At 40.0% G+C, this 14,555-nt stretch overlaps 2 protein-coding genes across 2 annotated transcripts; both read left to right on the top strand.

Annotated features, from left to right (window-relative positions):
* Nucleotides 1-652: 652 nt before the first annotated feature.
* adora2ab (adenosine A2a receptor b) lies at nucleotides 653-8,431 on the top strand. The gene is made up of 5 exons (XM_080046784.1): nucleotides 653-830; nucleotides 3,743-4,261; nucleotides 4,755-4,886; nucleotides 6,778-6,881; nucleotides 7,359-8,431. The coding sequence occupies exons 2-5, from the start codon at nucleotides 4,062-4,064 to the stop codon at nucleotides 8,342-8,344; spliced, it is 1,422 nt and encodes a 473-aa protein (XP_079902910.1). The 5' UTR covers nucleotides 653-830; nucleotides 3,743-4,061; the 3' UTR covers nucleotides 8,345-8,431.
* A 1,974-nt stretch (nucleotides 8,432-10,405) lies between these two features.
* snrpd3l (small nuclear ribonucleoprotein D3 polypeptide, like) lies at nucleotides 10,406-13,457 on the top strand. Its single transcript, XM_080046692.1, has 4 exons — nucleotides 10,406-10,512; nucleotides 11,309-11,449; nucleotides 11,898-12,090; nucleotides 13,222-13,457. Exons 2-4 carry the CDS (start codon nucleotides 11,324-11,326, stop codon nucleotides 13,284-13,286), a joined length of 384 nt encoding a protein of 127 aa, XP_079902818.1. The 5' UTR covers nucleotides 10,406-10,512; nucleotides 11,309-11,323; the 3' UTR covers nucleotides 13,287-13,457.
* Nucleotides 13,458-14,555: the final 1,098 nt, after the last annotated feature.

Raw genomic sequence — 14,555 nt, 5'->3', positions numbered from 1 at the left:
AATAAAAAGAGGGATGAAAAGGAAGAGATGTAAAACTGTATTTAAGCTTAACTTTATAAATGCTTGATTTCTTAGAGAGGGGATCCGAATGTACTGTATATGAAATGCTGGACATATCAATAGAATTTGGCACACACAAGATGGCCCCACACTGTATTTTACACAACATACAAACATACAATATAGTACAACTCTATTGGTATTGGGTAGTACACAATATGAGCATGCAACCAGAACCCAGAAGTTGTGTGTGAAGTTCATAATTGTAACATGAGCAAAACATAGTTTGTAATCCTCCTATTTGCTTGTGTGCCTAAGCCTACTTTTATGCACTGAGTCGTTTCAATAAACCAAACAAAGTAGTTTGTTGAGGGTGTGCACGTGGACTCACAATATAAAACTCAGTGAATAGAAAAGGTTCCTCCAGTTTTATTTAATCTAATTAGACTAGCTAGCTCCTACTTTATTTTAATTGCCTGGATCAACTTTCACTTCATCTTTTCCGCCCACCGTATTGCAATCGGTTATTCCCATTCGTCAATACGTCATCGCGAAGACCCCTTTAACAAGGTTTGACACACGCGCACACACACACTCACCAAAAGAAACGTTTGAGAGTGAGTGTGTGAGAGAGATAAATAGAGGGAGGTGGTGCGGCCGTGCTTGTTCCTGTTGTTATCAGAGGATTTACAACACGTTGCTTTGAACTCGGTGCGTTTACTCACTACATGTATGTTTCTGGAATAAAAATCAACTTATTGTGTCCTTTTACGTTTTGATGTGCGCTGCCAGGCAACATCATTGGGTGGACATTTCCCACTCACGGAAAGGTAAGAAAAGAGCAGTTGTTTTCAGCTTTTTCTGCTATGTTTCAAATGTCTTTGTCATTTGGTCTTTACCCATAATCTATACATGTATAACACACTAATATACATTTAACGATAGCACACTCAAATGATTGTTAATTCTTTAACTGTCAAAGCTCTCACTTTGTCAGGATTGTGGAGGTGATTTAAGGGCAATGGCTTGGTGAATAAGCTTACTTTAAAGAGGCTACTAGTTATAAATATGATATTGTGCATATTTTTCTCAATTTGTAGGGCTGTTAAATGGTAATGAACACTTGCATGGGATCAGGGCTGAATCCTATTTTTTCCCCCATCACTGCTGATCTAACTTGCAGAGTGTGTTGTACTAGTGGATGAGATAATGTGTATGTGTCTGGTGTTGTTGTCCTATCTGTTCCTGCCATCAAGACTTTACAATATGATGTCAGGACTTCCCTGATTAGTTACACACACAGTGGGTTTTCGCCAATAGTAATACTGCAGCTTTTTCTTGGTGTTTTCCTTTGACTTTGGTGGAGCTGAGCTGGCTCATTGATTGACAGGGCAGAGACATATCCCCTTTAACAGGATGTACTTTTTTTTTCTTATCACTTCCTCCAAGGCATCTGGGCACAAATGGAATAATGGATTTTTTATTTTTTATAACAGTGTTCTGAAAAAGCCATGTAGGCCTATGTTCACATTGTTTTCTCTTTCACTTTAACTTTGAAGAATTAAGCCTACCTTACTTGTGTGTAGGTCCAGGAACCTTTTGCATCCTCTTGAGCTTACCAAAGGGTTAAACACACACACACACACACACACACACACACACACACACACACACACACACACACACAAACACACACACACACACACACAATTTCTGTAGCTTTCTGGATAAAGCCTGTTTTTTAAATTCCTTTGGCTTTTGAAAAGGTTTCAGTAGGAGAACAATAGAGTAAAAAGCAGGACTTTGGTTGGATGTATAATGCCAATCAGGATCACTGCTGGGAGAGGTTACATTTGGCCAACAGAGGCAGATTAATGTTATAACTGTATGTGTCACAACTTCCTTGCATGTGTGAAAGGGAAGGAAATTGTTACTTTACATTGGCACAGTCTGTGTTTCTGTACATTTCCAGCAGAACTGTGAAGGAAAATGGGAGTTTCCATCCCCAAAATCTTTGAAACAGCTCAATGGGGAGTTACTCCAACCACCGAAATTTGACTTAATTGAAAGTTAACGTAGTTATTTTAATAAGTCATGTTATTATCACATTAGGCACATAAATAGGTCAGAGTGGTCCCCGCATTGCTCATATAGTGACCGAAGTTCCCCTCCGTTGACGCAGAATTATTTGTTTGTCGTTCATTCAATAGCGTTGAGTCTTACCTTGTTAAATCTTACTCACCGTATGAAATGCATCAGGAACTGGGTCATGTTTACATTTTTGTTTGCCACTGTTGTCAATGACTTTCACCTTCAACATATGTCTTCTCTTTGCTCTGTCTCCGCAATCCATAGAAGATAAAGGCCGGCTTTTACGTGTATGTTTTTGTGTGTCAATCGACAGAATGTAAAGTGAGCCATATAATCTGGGTGAACTGGCACACAGAAACATATTTGAGGTGTTAATTCTACTATAATAGCCATATACTGTATTTTTATTAAAGCCGATATAAGTAATTAAGTGTTTAAAAAAATCAAATTATCTTATCGACAGGTTTTTCATTTTTTTATTTTGCGTAAATGCATAGCGAAGTTAATCAAAAATGCTTGATCAGGATGTGTTAAAGGAGAGGTCACCCTTTTCTACACTTAGGTTTAGGGTCAGGCACTCATTCATATTTTTGCCTTGAGTTTGATTGAAAGGAACTCCCTATATAACCACAACTGTTGACAAATTTTTGGGGGACGAAGATACCCTATTTGTTTCCCCCTGTTTCCAGTCTTTATGCTATGCTTAGCTAAACCCCTCCCATCTCTAACTCAATCTACAGCGGCAACAACCTTCTCATCTAATTCTAGGCAAGAACAAAAGCGAGTGTGTTGGGTCTTACCGGTCCTTGTTACTGTAATACTACAAAGAATTTTCAAGAAATAGCCCATTGAAATACAACAGAATAAGCCTATGCTGATTCTTTCGACCTTCAACACAAACTTCCACAACATATATTTGCTGTAGTTGTTCAAAGATAACGTAAAAAGAGAAAATTAACAATTGTGCACGTGCAAATCTACAATCAGCCTTGGTTATTATTATCTGACATGAACTAGAAACCTGTTGGTCTTTGTTTTCTTGCTCCCCCCCCTGGGCTGTTGTACCCCGGTGACCTGAAAAAACTTGGCTTACATTTCATTCACACTCCTTCTCTGTGAAGGTTATCTGAGGTTATACCCCTGTTTATACCTAATCCGTTGATAATAGAGGAATGTTCACTAAATACCTTGAAAAACACAATGCAAAGACCCTTAACAAAGTGCTCCAGTATTGGTACAATGGCTTTGAAATGTGAAGGTGGTTTTATTTTTTGATATTATCAGGGATTTCTAGAGGAAAGAGTGTCATTGGCGAGAATGATTGGTGTGTGTGCAAGGGGTTTCGGGAACACTTTTTTCCTGAAATAAAAGGTGCATTGTTGAACTGTCTGCTTTGGCCCTGATAGGAAAACAAACTTCCCCCCTGTCTTCCAGAGATAGATGGCTTTTTTGACCTGTGTGTGTGTGTGTTTGTGTGCATGCATGCATGCGTGCGTGCGTGCGTGTGTGTGTGTGTGTGTGTGTGTGTGTGTGTGCATGCAAGTGTGTGCGTGCATGCGTGCGTGCGTGCGTGCATGTGTGTGTCTGTGTGGTGCAATCTGTTTGTACAGGCCAGACTACTGAGATTGTGTTCTTTCTTTTTTCTCTCCAGAACACTGCTCTTAATTTGGCAACCGTCGGACAAAACCCCCCAGACGCCGTTGGTGACAAAGTTCCACTGAGCTGAAAACGAAAGAGACAGTGGAATACTCTTACATTGGTATCGGGTGGGTGTGACAATAAAAAGGTACGAGTGAAATCGCAGTAGTGATGTTTGCGGTGGGAACTTCCTGCCTCGGCTGTCCTCCAGTCAGACAATCACTCTACCCTTAAGTTTGCAGCAGCAGGTATTTTGTCTCAAAACACGTCGAGCAGCTGAGTCTTTGTGATGAAAGCGCAAAGAAAGCAGAAAAAAAGAGGAAAAAATCACCATGCTGAAGAATGACCAGCTGGTCTATATTTGCCTGGAGTTGGTGATCGCATTCCTGGCCGTGGCTGGGAACATCCTGGTGTGCTGGGCCGTCTTCCTCAACTCCAACCTGCACAGCATCACCAACTTCTTTGTGGTGTCACTGGCATTGGCTGATATCGCTGTGGGGCTGCTGGCAATCCCCTTTGCCATCACTATCAGGTATATCATTACGTTTGCTATTTCATTGATAAGTGTCTTTTTTTCCACTTTTTTATATAGACGCAAGTTCAGTACAATCCCCGGGTTATATCTCACTAATTGATCTTGAGTCGTGCTGTAAAGCTATAGTGCGTACATTTTTTCATATAAATGAATGTCGGTCACATTCAAGCCGTTGCCAAATGACTTGAGACAAAGTTGATTAAGCCTATCAGCTCCACAAAATGTGTTTACAAACTGATGTCGCCCCCTGACACTGACGCAGCAGCTCAGGAAAATCCCAAAAGAAGCGCCCAAGAAATGTTTCAGTTGTTGATTCTACTGCAAAGAAAAAACCTGGACGTAAAACAGCAGTGTTGTCGTAATTCCTCAGAAAGTCCTCATTGAGGGCGGCATAAGTTACGCACTATAGTTTTAGAAAATTTGCTTTACTAGATTTGTAAACAATTAAATATTGATGTTTTGGATGGTTTTTCTTCCTGCAAACCATCAGCATCGGCTTCTGTGCGGACTTCTTCGGCTGCCTCTTCATCGCTTGCTTCGTCCTCATCCTCACACAGAGCTCCATTTTCAGCCTGCTGGCCATCGCTGTGGACCGCTACATCGCCATCAAAAACCCACTCAGGTGAGCTGGAAAATAAAAGTTGACATGGACTGCACGCAATACTGATAACAACAGAGGCAGCCTTTCCACACTCGCACTCCCAACCAAATTCACTTCACTTCCTCAGACTGTCAAAATGACAATGACATTTATTCCTTTTCCTGCTGGATGTTATCTCTTGCATGGTGCACTTCCATTTTGAACCTGATGCCCACATATGGCACTCAGGTCCGAGGAGCGCGGTTTTAAACCATTAAACATGAGAGCACATATGCAGCGCGGTAGAAAAAAAGACATTGAATTACCAAGATATCTTATTAAATTAAGGCTAATGTGGCCGGCTGTGGGCCCGACACAGATATATGTCTCCACAGGCTTTATTGGGTTACTGTTTGTGGGCTGTAGGAGAGATTAAACCTGCTGAAAGGCTTTGATCATTTTACTTCATGTAAATCCACTCCATTCAAATTCTATTTCCTCCAAGTGGGCACACTGATTGCGCAGGCTTACAACAAAAGTCGCCCCGCTCATTCTTCCGGCAACAGGTGTTTTGACACAATGTTTTGGCTCTTATGTGTGTGGCCAAAGCTTCTGTTGTTTAGCCCACAGCTGCATTCTTTACTCGTGTCATGGAAGGATATTGAATCTTGTAAGCCACAGCAGGTGACGCATTTGCATAAGCAGTTGCATAACGGCTTCTGTGTCCGTTCGTGTGGCTCACACTGGTGCCACAACCCCTGGCACTAAAAGATCGGAGAGCTAATAAATCATCAGAGTTTTAGCACGCTTTATATAGCCTACTGGCTGCCACCCTGGCCACCAAAGAGCTCAGTCACATGGGACAATAGCTGCTGGTGAGGTGGTTATGTTACCAAGAACACTGTATTCGTAGTAAATTTTCTAATTTTAAATCCAGGCAAAATGTCTGCATTCCTTAAACGTGAATGAAGCTGGGCAGATTAATAGTACATAGAATCAAACTCTCATGAGAAATAACTGATAGCTTTTGTAGTAATATTTTTGAAAAATGTTGTTGTTTTTAAAGTTGTCTGGACTGCAAATAGTCTTGATTCCTGTCTATTATTGTCCTTGCGTCAGCTTTGGTTGAAATAGGCCAAAGAAAAAATAAAACATAACATAAAGCTATTGAATCAAAGTTAATGTCATGACTGGTTGCAGTGTAAAATATATTGGCTATCCAATATTTATCCTACACCAAGGCCAAGCCTGAGTTACATGTCATCGAAACGGTGTAGAGTAAAGCTTTCCACTTCTACTGAAGGATTTAAGAGTGCATGATCTTATATTATTATTTTTTATCTTTGTATTTCACTGCACTTCTGAGAAGCTCTTATATGAAGAAAACATAAGAAATTATTCAGAGAACTGAGGTACGTCAGAACTTAGTTAAGAAACAAGCCTTCTGCAATGTTTCAATATAGGAAGGAAATGCCCTTTAATGCAGATTTAAGCACAGTAACTCAACTCTTTGCAGAGTCATGCAACACTGCGCAAGACTTTGTCTACACCCCCATCTTCTTAGAAGAAGGCAGAAGATGTGAAATGGTTTCTGTTTCCAGACAAAGCTATAAGATGCATGATGTGTGTCAAAAGGCTTTGTAATTTAGAAACAATAGATGTGTGCTGTGTATTTAATCCTGAGACGAAAGCATTGGAGACTGCTTTTACTGTATTGAAAAGCCAGTAATGCAACAATAAAAATATGTGACCGTTGAACAATTGTAATTTCTTTCTTATTAAATGAATAATGCATTTAGTCTTGAATGCACAACCAGTGTATCCTTATTCAAATCGCCAAATATTGACTTTGCCTCAGAGGGTTACTATCACACTGAGATTAGACAAAACAACCAGCTCTAATGTATTATTATGCTCTGCTCAAACCTTTCAGATACAGCGGCCTGGTGACAGCGGCAAGGGCAAAGGGAATCATCGCATTGTGCTGGATTCTCTCAGTGGGCATTGGCCTGACACCGATGCTGGGCTGGAACAAAGGTATGGATATTTTTTATGGCAAAATGTAATTGTGCACTTTCAATGTCTCCTCAAGTGTTTGTACCAAAAACCTGGAGAAAAACAGAAATGCAGCCTCTGTGAAATCTGCAAAGATTGTGAGAACCAAGCAGTCAAGAGTTAATCAAAGTTAAAAACACATTATGAAAGATTCCTTTGTATGAGCCTAAACATCCTCTTACTAGTAGACTTTTTATTCTTCTTAATCGACAGATGTCTGAGTGGAAAATAATCATAACAAAATGTGAAAATGGACTGGTATTGTATTCCTAGAGAAAAATGCTCAAACTCACATTGATATAGACAATCAGAGGGAAATACATCTGGCATTTTCACACTGGCTTCAATTCAGCTAAGTGGTTCACACTGCTGAGATTATTCTTTGCAAGTCAAAACAGTAGCCAACTGTTAGATAAGAAAAAAAAGTCCATAAATCACCCTGCTTGCTCCGTTGTACAGGTTGGAACGCCACCGCCGCTGCCAACAGCAGCAGGTGTCCCGAGGGCTTGACGGAGTGCCTGTTTGAAGGAGTGGTGACCATGGACTACATGGTCTATTTCAACTTCTTCGGCTTTGTGCTGGTGCCCCTGTTGGTCATGCTGGTCATCTACGCCCACATCTTCATGGCCGCACGGCGCCAGCTCCGTCTGATGGGGATCAAAGTGGCACACGCGCCCGCTCCGGGAGGAATAACCCCGTTGCCGACCGCAACCCGCACAACCCTGCACAAGGAGGTGCATGCCGCCAAATCTCTGGCCATCATTGTCGGTCTGTTTGCCCTGTGTTGGCTTCCCGTGCACATCATCAACTGTTTCAACTACCTGTGTCAGGACTGTGAGCGCCCACACTTCTGGGTGATGAATATTGCCATCATCCTCTCCCATGCTAACTCTGTGGTCAATCCCTTCATCTACGCCTATCGCATTCGGGAGTTCCGGCAGACCTTTCGGAGGATCCTGTATCAGCACATTCTGGGGAGGATGGATGCACATGGGTTTATGGTTGGGAGCGGTGATGTCAGAAGTATCGGGACCGTAGGTATCGTGCGGACTTCCTCCCATACCAGTAAAGACGATTCTGCACAGTCGTGCTGCACCGTGGTGAATAGCTACGTCCTGGACCCCAGTCCTGAGCGAACTCCACCGAGAGCTGTTCACGAGGGCCGCTGCCATTGGACGTCAAAGGTGGACGCTGCTGCCCCACGCGGCGTACTACCCAACGGACACCAAATAAAGGCCAGCCGCTTTCCAGCATTGCAGCAGCAGCAATGCATCATGGGATTTGGGGCTCAGGGCGGAGATGAGTCGGTCACGTATCTAAGTGGAACGACAGATGCTTTGGAGCTGAAAGACAGTGGGAGTTGCATTGCTTTTGTGAATGTGCAGGCTCTCTCCCTAAAACAGACAGAGTGTGTCCACTCCACAGAGCTAACAGAAGTCTCATGAAAAAGATATTTATTTTTAATATATACAGTATATTGCTATTGCTGTTAAACATATCACAGTGTGCAAACAAGACTTGATGAAAAATTAAGCTGCAAAAAATCTACAATAAATCTGTTTTCTTTTTCTGAAGTCACATACACTCAACAGAATCAAAAGCAGGTGGATGTTTAAAATACTTTCTGTATAGTACAATAACATACAGTATATGCCAATTGTTTCTTTTTCCAAGATTTTTTTTTTAAATAGCAGGTCATTTAAACAATGTGCAGAAAACAATGCTTTCTTACCTGTCCTGTGTCTTGCAATGCGTTTTTAAGAGACTCGTGAACTTAATATTTTAAACATATTGCCTCAGGTCAACTTTTGTATGGTCATCTGTGTTGTTTTTACGCACTATAGGGTCATTAAAAGTCTTAAATACTAATCAGTTAACTGTTTTTCATCAATTGGGGTCACTTTCTGTTCCAGAAGTGAATGCATTTCAGTCCTGCCCAACTGCTTATGGACCTGCTAAGATGAAACATGTTCAGGCTGGATATATTCGACTAAGATATGTAGCAATGTATCTGAAAAACAGTCCTCTCTCACAAATTGGGGAACATTATTTGAGGGCAAGCTAAAGTCGGCACTCCCCCTCCCCTCAAAATATTTTAAAAGTAATTTTTCAAAATGCTGGATAGCTACAGAACATGATTTGATGTTGCTAGTTTGATCATGGATTTGATAACTGCCAGGCAACACATGTCCGTTGCTGGCTCAACAACTAGGTGACATGTTTACAGGAGAGTTACCAACCATCCAAAACAAAGGGCGTGTTTGATCTATTCAAATATCACTTAATACACCTGTTATGTGGCTACTTTCAGAGCCAGGTCTCCACGAATAGACAGCAGGAAAAACACACGTACAAACACACACAAACACACACACACGTAAAGTGCATATACACATGACCACAGACTACTCAGCAAGAGGTGTTTACAGAGTGGCCTGGCTGCTGACGCCAGTCAATGAGCCTAATGCAATGGAAATCAAATGAAGGTTCATCTGATGATGTCTTTTATTATGCCATTATAACCTCTCTCCTCATTAAAAAGCCCTTCCATTGCGGGAAAGACCTGCATTAAGCAGCATTTACGTGCCTTAAAGCGATCCCAGAGACATGTATACAGGAATAAACATACATGGGTATGTATCTAGCTCATGCAGGTTTATTCAAAAACTATGTACAACACTTGTATTACTCTAGATTTGAATGAAGCCATTTCATTTTAATGCTTTGTTTTTGGAGGACTATTTTGTGACGCATGAGATAAGGGTTATGGAAATGATCAATTATGGGCTATTCGAGTCTGAGTCATTTCAATACAATAAAAAAACAACCCCACAGGCAAACAATGTACTGGTGAAGATACCTGCCATTACAGCTGCTGAATCTTCCTCATAGACACTATCATTTGTATGGTTATCACGCACAAGGCTACATCAGGCTCCATGATGGCATGATATCTTGAGGGAAAACAATCCAGTGGGCCTCTTTATAGAAGGCCATAAACTACTGCATGGCAGCGTGACATTGCCATGTAAATATTTTCTGTTGTTGTTTTTTAAAAAGCACAAGCAATTTAACAGAGACTCAATAACACAAGCAACAGCAGTGTTATTTTTTTTTAATTGTTAGGATTATCTTTATCATTCTCCCTCAGGTTAATGCAGTGGAGACATGGCCCCATAGCATGTGAAGATAGACCCTAAGTGAGAGGCCACCATGGAGAAATCAAGTGAATGACTGGTCCAATAAAAGTCTAAATGTAAAGTATGTGTGATGTGTATGTTTAGGGCAGTTGTTGGTCTGCATAGATACTCTCACATTTTAACTCTGTTGCTCTGTGAATAAATATGTGGGCTACAAAAATATATAGTGTAGGCCTAGTTCTTCTACTATCTAGTGTTTTATTTTTTTTTAATGAAATTGTTTACTAAAAGTAAATACAAGTCCCACAATGCATCACGATATGCAACGCTACAGGAAGCACTTCCTTGACCCACTGTGGCATTGTGGGTAGGCGGAAAAGGCTCCAAAAAGCTAGACGAAAGCGACGAACGCACGTTGCAGAGTCGCTTCAAGAGAAGAAACAACTAAGTACTTTTTTCAAGGAAAAATCAAGGTAAACATCTTAACATATTTTATAATGCAGCATTATAACTTTAACTGTTTACCCAACGCTGGCGTTTGTCTGCGTTGTTCATCAGAGCTCATTCATTCGGTCGGACAATACGGTTCCGCCTCAAAGTCTGTAGGCTACTTCAACAAAGACTGACATTTAATGTTGAATTAAGGTTTTAAATTGCATTAAGCTTTGGGTTATAGTACTTACTATGCAATAGTTAGTATTTCAAAACAATGTAGAGGGGTCCCCTCTTGTTAAGTAACGTTGCATTGTCGTAAATGCATGGTGGATCAACGTTAGCTCGCTAGCTAATTGAAGCTACGTTAGCTAGCTGTTAGCAGGTACATTTCTCTGCTTTTAGAAATTATCATAAAAATATCAAGTTTGAATAGAAGTATTTCACACCCAGCCAAAGGTTTGTGATGACTGTGTCTTGGTTCACTGTAATAGTTTAAAACACCAGTAAGGTAGCCACTATTAAGACTAAAGTAAACAGGGTTCCTGCACATCCTTGAACAAGCCTGGAAAGTCAATGAATTAAATCTAAACATAAGATTTTAAAATGTTTTAAACGCAAAATGCCAAGACTACAGGGATTTGTGAATCTTTTTCTGTTGGTAGTTTCTCAGCTCTTAAAACAACAGAACCAAGGATCTGGTGACAGAAACAATAGACGTGTTTTGCCTTGCAAACAAAACTATGACACAATAGATAGTAAGAAATTGGCTGGTGACGTCATTGTTTATGGGTCAACATATTAAAAGCATGTCTTAAATTGCCTGTTGTTTTGCAGGAACACTACTGAAACATGTCCATTGGCGTACCAATCAAGGTCCTGCATGAGGCAGAGGGACACATTGTGACCTGTGAGACCAACACTGGAGAGGTGTACAGGGGGAAGCTGATTGAGGCCGAAGACAACATGAACTGCCAGGTAATGGTCCAATAATTATGATACAATTAAATTAAGCCTGATGATTTTCTGCATACATGACCCATGGTCCCTTTTTTGTTTTAGACTAAGTAGTCTTGAATAGATTAAATAAACTGTGCTTGATTGCTTGCATACAACTAAGTTTGTTGTTAGCTCTCAAGTTTAGCTTGAATCGCATGTAGGCACATTATCAGGCCCAAATAATTGTAATTCACAAGATTATCCTGTTGTAAAAAAATATTCTTCAAACTATTAAAATATCCCTAAAACATACATACTTCACTTTACCTTCCATTTTCAGTGAAACTAATTTTTATTGCATCACAAATGGGACAATGTTTTAAAATAACTTATAATTCATAGTCATTTTATCATAATTGGAATGCATTTTGTTCAGTAGCACCCGTGTGGCATTGTACCTAAAATTGCAAATTTTCCATCCCAACAGATGTCCAATATTACAGTGACTTATCGTGATGGCAGGGTGGCGCAGTTGGAGCAGGTCTACATCCGAGGCAGCAAAATCCGCTTCCTGATCTTACCTGACATGTTAAAGAATGCTCCTATGTTAAAGAGTATGAAGAATAAGAACCAGGGATCTGGAGCAGGAAGAGGCAAGGCAGCTATTCTCAAAGCACAAGGTGAGTGCACAGTTTTTGCTGTGTTTTTACTTAATTTCAACAGGCTGCATACACTTTTTGTCTCTCCTTTCATGCACAAAAACTACAACTTGTTACCACAAATGCTATTGCATCTTTTTTTATTATTTAGAGTCCTCACTTCTAATAACTTTAAGACACCAATACAGATTTTAACAGGCATCCACTAAAGGGTCACAACATTTAGTGGATATTGTGAACTATTGACTACAAAAAATGTAAGATGACATACCCTAACTTGCCCATACAGAAAGAATAGATATAAAGTTGCATGTCAAACTGGTGGTATCACTGAGGGATTGATTTACTTCCACTTTTAGTCTGCCGTTGAGTTGAAATTCTATTTAAAGATCTCCTATTATACTACTTTTCTGGTCTTAATTTCTTATTAAAGACTCCTATAGAGCAACTGACACGAATCATAGCACAAAAAACCATGTCGATTTTCGGGAAGCTCTTTTCTCTCATCTGGGCGCTTTCAGCATTCTCTGTCCACAATCGGCTTCGTCCTTCATGTTGAGCATGTTGCAGCATTGCCATACATGGAAAATCCGGATTGTTCTACGTAGATAAATCCCCAAATTTTACCAAGTGAATCGCGACCGGCGTCTCTAGTGTTTAGCGCTCTGCACAGACGGTCAGCAGGGAATACGTCTGAATGCATGAACGTCATTATTTGACACTTGAATATGGTTAAACATGACTATAAATCATTATAACAACGTTTATAGGTCATAAAGTTTGAAAAAGCATAATCGGTGCTCTTTATATTATACCCAATATTTTGTTCTGTGGATAAGAAGGTTCACATTAAAAAAAAAAAATGTATATAAATCACAAAGGAAGCATTCAAAACAGTGATATTTTACTTAATTACTTTTAATGTGATTGTTTATTGTTTTATCCGCTGCTTGTGTATATATTAATTTACTTGTAGATCATGTATGTTGCAGTCCTATCTGGAGTATCTAAAAATGAGTCAAACAATAGGGATTTCTATGAACTTTCGTTTATGGTTAAAAATGTCCCCTGATCACTGAGACACCCTGCCCTACTGTCTTGGTCACGGGTTGTCTAAATATGCCTATCCTAATTTATTAATTTTTTCTGCAGTGGCTGCAAGGGGCCGGGGCCGTGGTGGAATGGGAAGAGGCAACATCTTCCAGAAGAGGCGATAACTGCTCCAGCTATATTTACATTGTTGCATTGTATAGTCCTTTTTTCTTTCTTTTTTTAATTTGTCTCATTTTAGATTAGCCTGGATATCTTTGGAATTGTTTGCAATCCTCTGCTTTTTGCAGTTTTTCTTGATTTCATTTTTTTATGAAAATAAACATGTTTCAATTTGATGTGTGTGTTTGGTTATGTCAAATTAGAAATTTTTGCTGACCACTTCCAGACGGAAGGCCTGATTAACTTACTGCAGTTTCCAAATAGTTATTATGCATTTGATTCAAATTTATTTTGTATCATACACAAAGATGTGAGAAAGTAAATACAATTAGAATCACATTAGTTCTCAGCCTCTTACTTGCCCCAATTAAATATTTAGTGATGGTGGGGGGGAAATCTTGCATGTTAAAACTATTCAGGGTTTAAAATGTTATAGTACTGGCAAGATGCACTAGACTAGAATCACTTTTACGTTGCCTCAAATTTGATCTATGTCTAAGGATGGCTTCAAATAAAGCTCTCTATTACTGTTGAAATGTATAAGAAATACTTGGTCACCACATTCTTGGAGGGAAGAAAGCTGCAGTGCATCTTGAACTTGTACATTCACAGTATGAAGGTTGTTGAATACACATTTGGTAACTAGGAGAAATAAGATTGTTGCAACAGCCCAGCAGCAGTGGAAGGACACAGGATAAAAAATATAATACAATAAATAAAAAGTGCTAATGCATAAGCAGACGCTATGGTAAATGCTAAAAGTTAAAGTAAGGACAAAACGGAACCAACATCATATACACGCATACATAAACACACACACACACACATGTATATGCATACAAATAGACATGCACAAACATCAGGCACTGTTGTACAGCAACAGCTATCGAGCGTGTGTTAATAGGATATGTATTTTCTGTGTATTTCATATTTTGTAAACTCAAAAATTCTTGATTGTCAAGAGTGCAACTCTCTAATCCAACACAGGGGAGCGCCAGTTGATCACTATGCTTGAACCAGAAATCTCACAAGAACCATGAATTGTTCTATTTTGATGTCGTGAGTAAAACACAACCTGGAACAAAAGGCAGCCTACGCCCCCTTCTCTGCGGTTGTGGGTTCTTGTAAAGCTGAAACTATTTTCCACGCGAAGAAAATTACCACGCTGACACTGCCCGTTCCCCCCAACACATCCTCAGTGTAGGTAGGCAACAGCACGGGACCTGTGAGCTCAGCTGAATTGGTCCATCACAACAACGTCTCCCCCGTTTCTC

The sequence above is a fragment of the Ammodytes marinus genome (assembly GCF_949987685.1).
Source record: "Ammodytes marinus genome assembly, chromosome: 18".
Classification (NCBI taxonomy): Eukaryota; Metazoa; Chordata; class Actinopteri; order Uranoscopiformes; family Ammodytidae; genus Ammodytes; species Ammodytes marinus.
Note: the sequence above shows the minus strand (reverse complement) of the source record. Positions and strands in the feature narration are given on the sequence as shown.

Coding starts and splice junctions, on each gene's coding strand:
- adora2ab (XM_080046784.1), top strand. CDS start 4,062: ATGCTGAAGAATGACCAGCTGGTCTATATTTGCCTGGAGTTGGTGATC. Junction 4,262..4,754: donor CCCTTTGCCATCACTATCAG/GTATATCATTAC, acceptor GCAAACCATCAG/CATCGGCTTCTGTGCGGACT. Junction 6,882..7,358: donor GATGCTGGGCTGGAACAAAG/GTATGGATATTT, acceptor TCCGTTGTACAG/GTTGGAACGCCACCGCCGCT.
- snrpd3l (XM_080046692.1), top strand. CDS start 11,324: ATGTCCATTGGCGTACCAATCAAGGTCCTGCATGAGGCAGAGGGACAC. Junction 11,450..11,897: donor AAGACAACATGAACTGCCAG/GTAATGGTCCAA, acceptor CCATCCCAACAG/ATGTCCAATATTACAGTGAC. Junction 12,091..13,221: donor AGCTATTCTCAAAGCACAAG/GTGAGTGCACAG, acceptor TTTTTTCTGCAG/TGGCTGCAAGGGGCCGGGGC.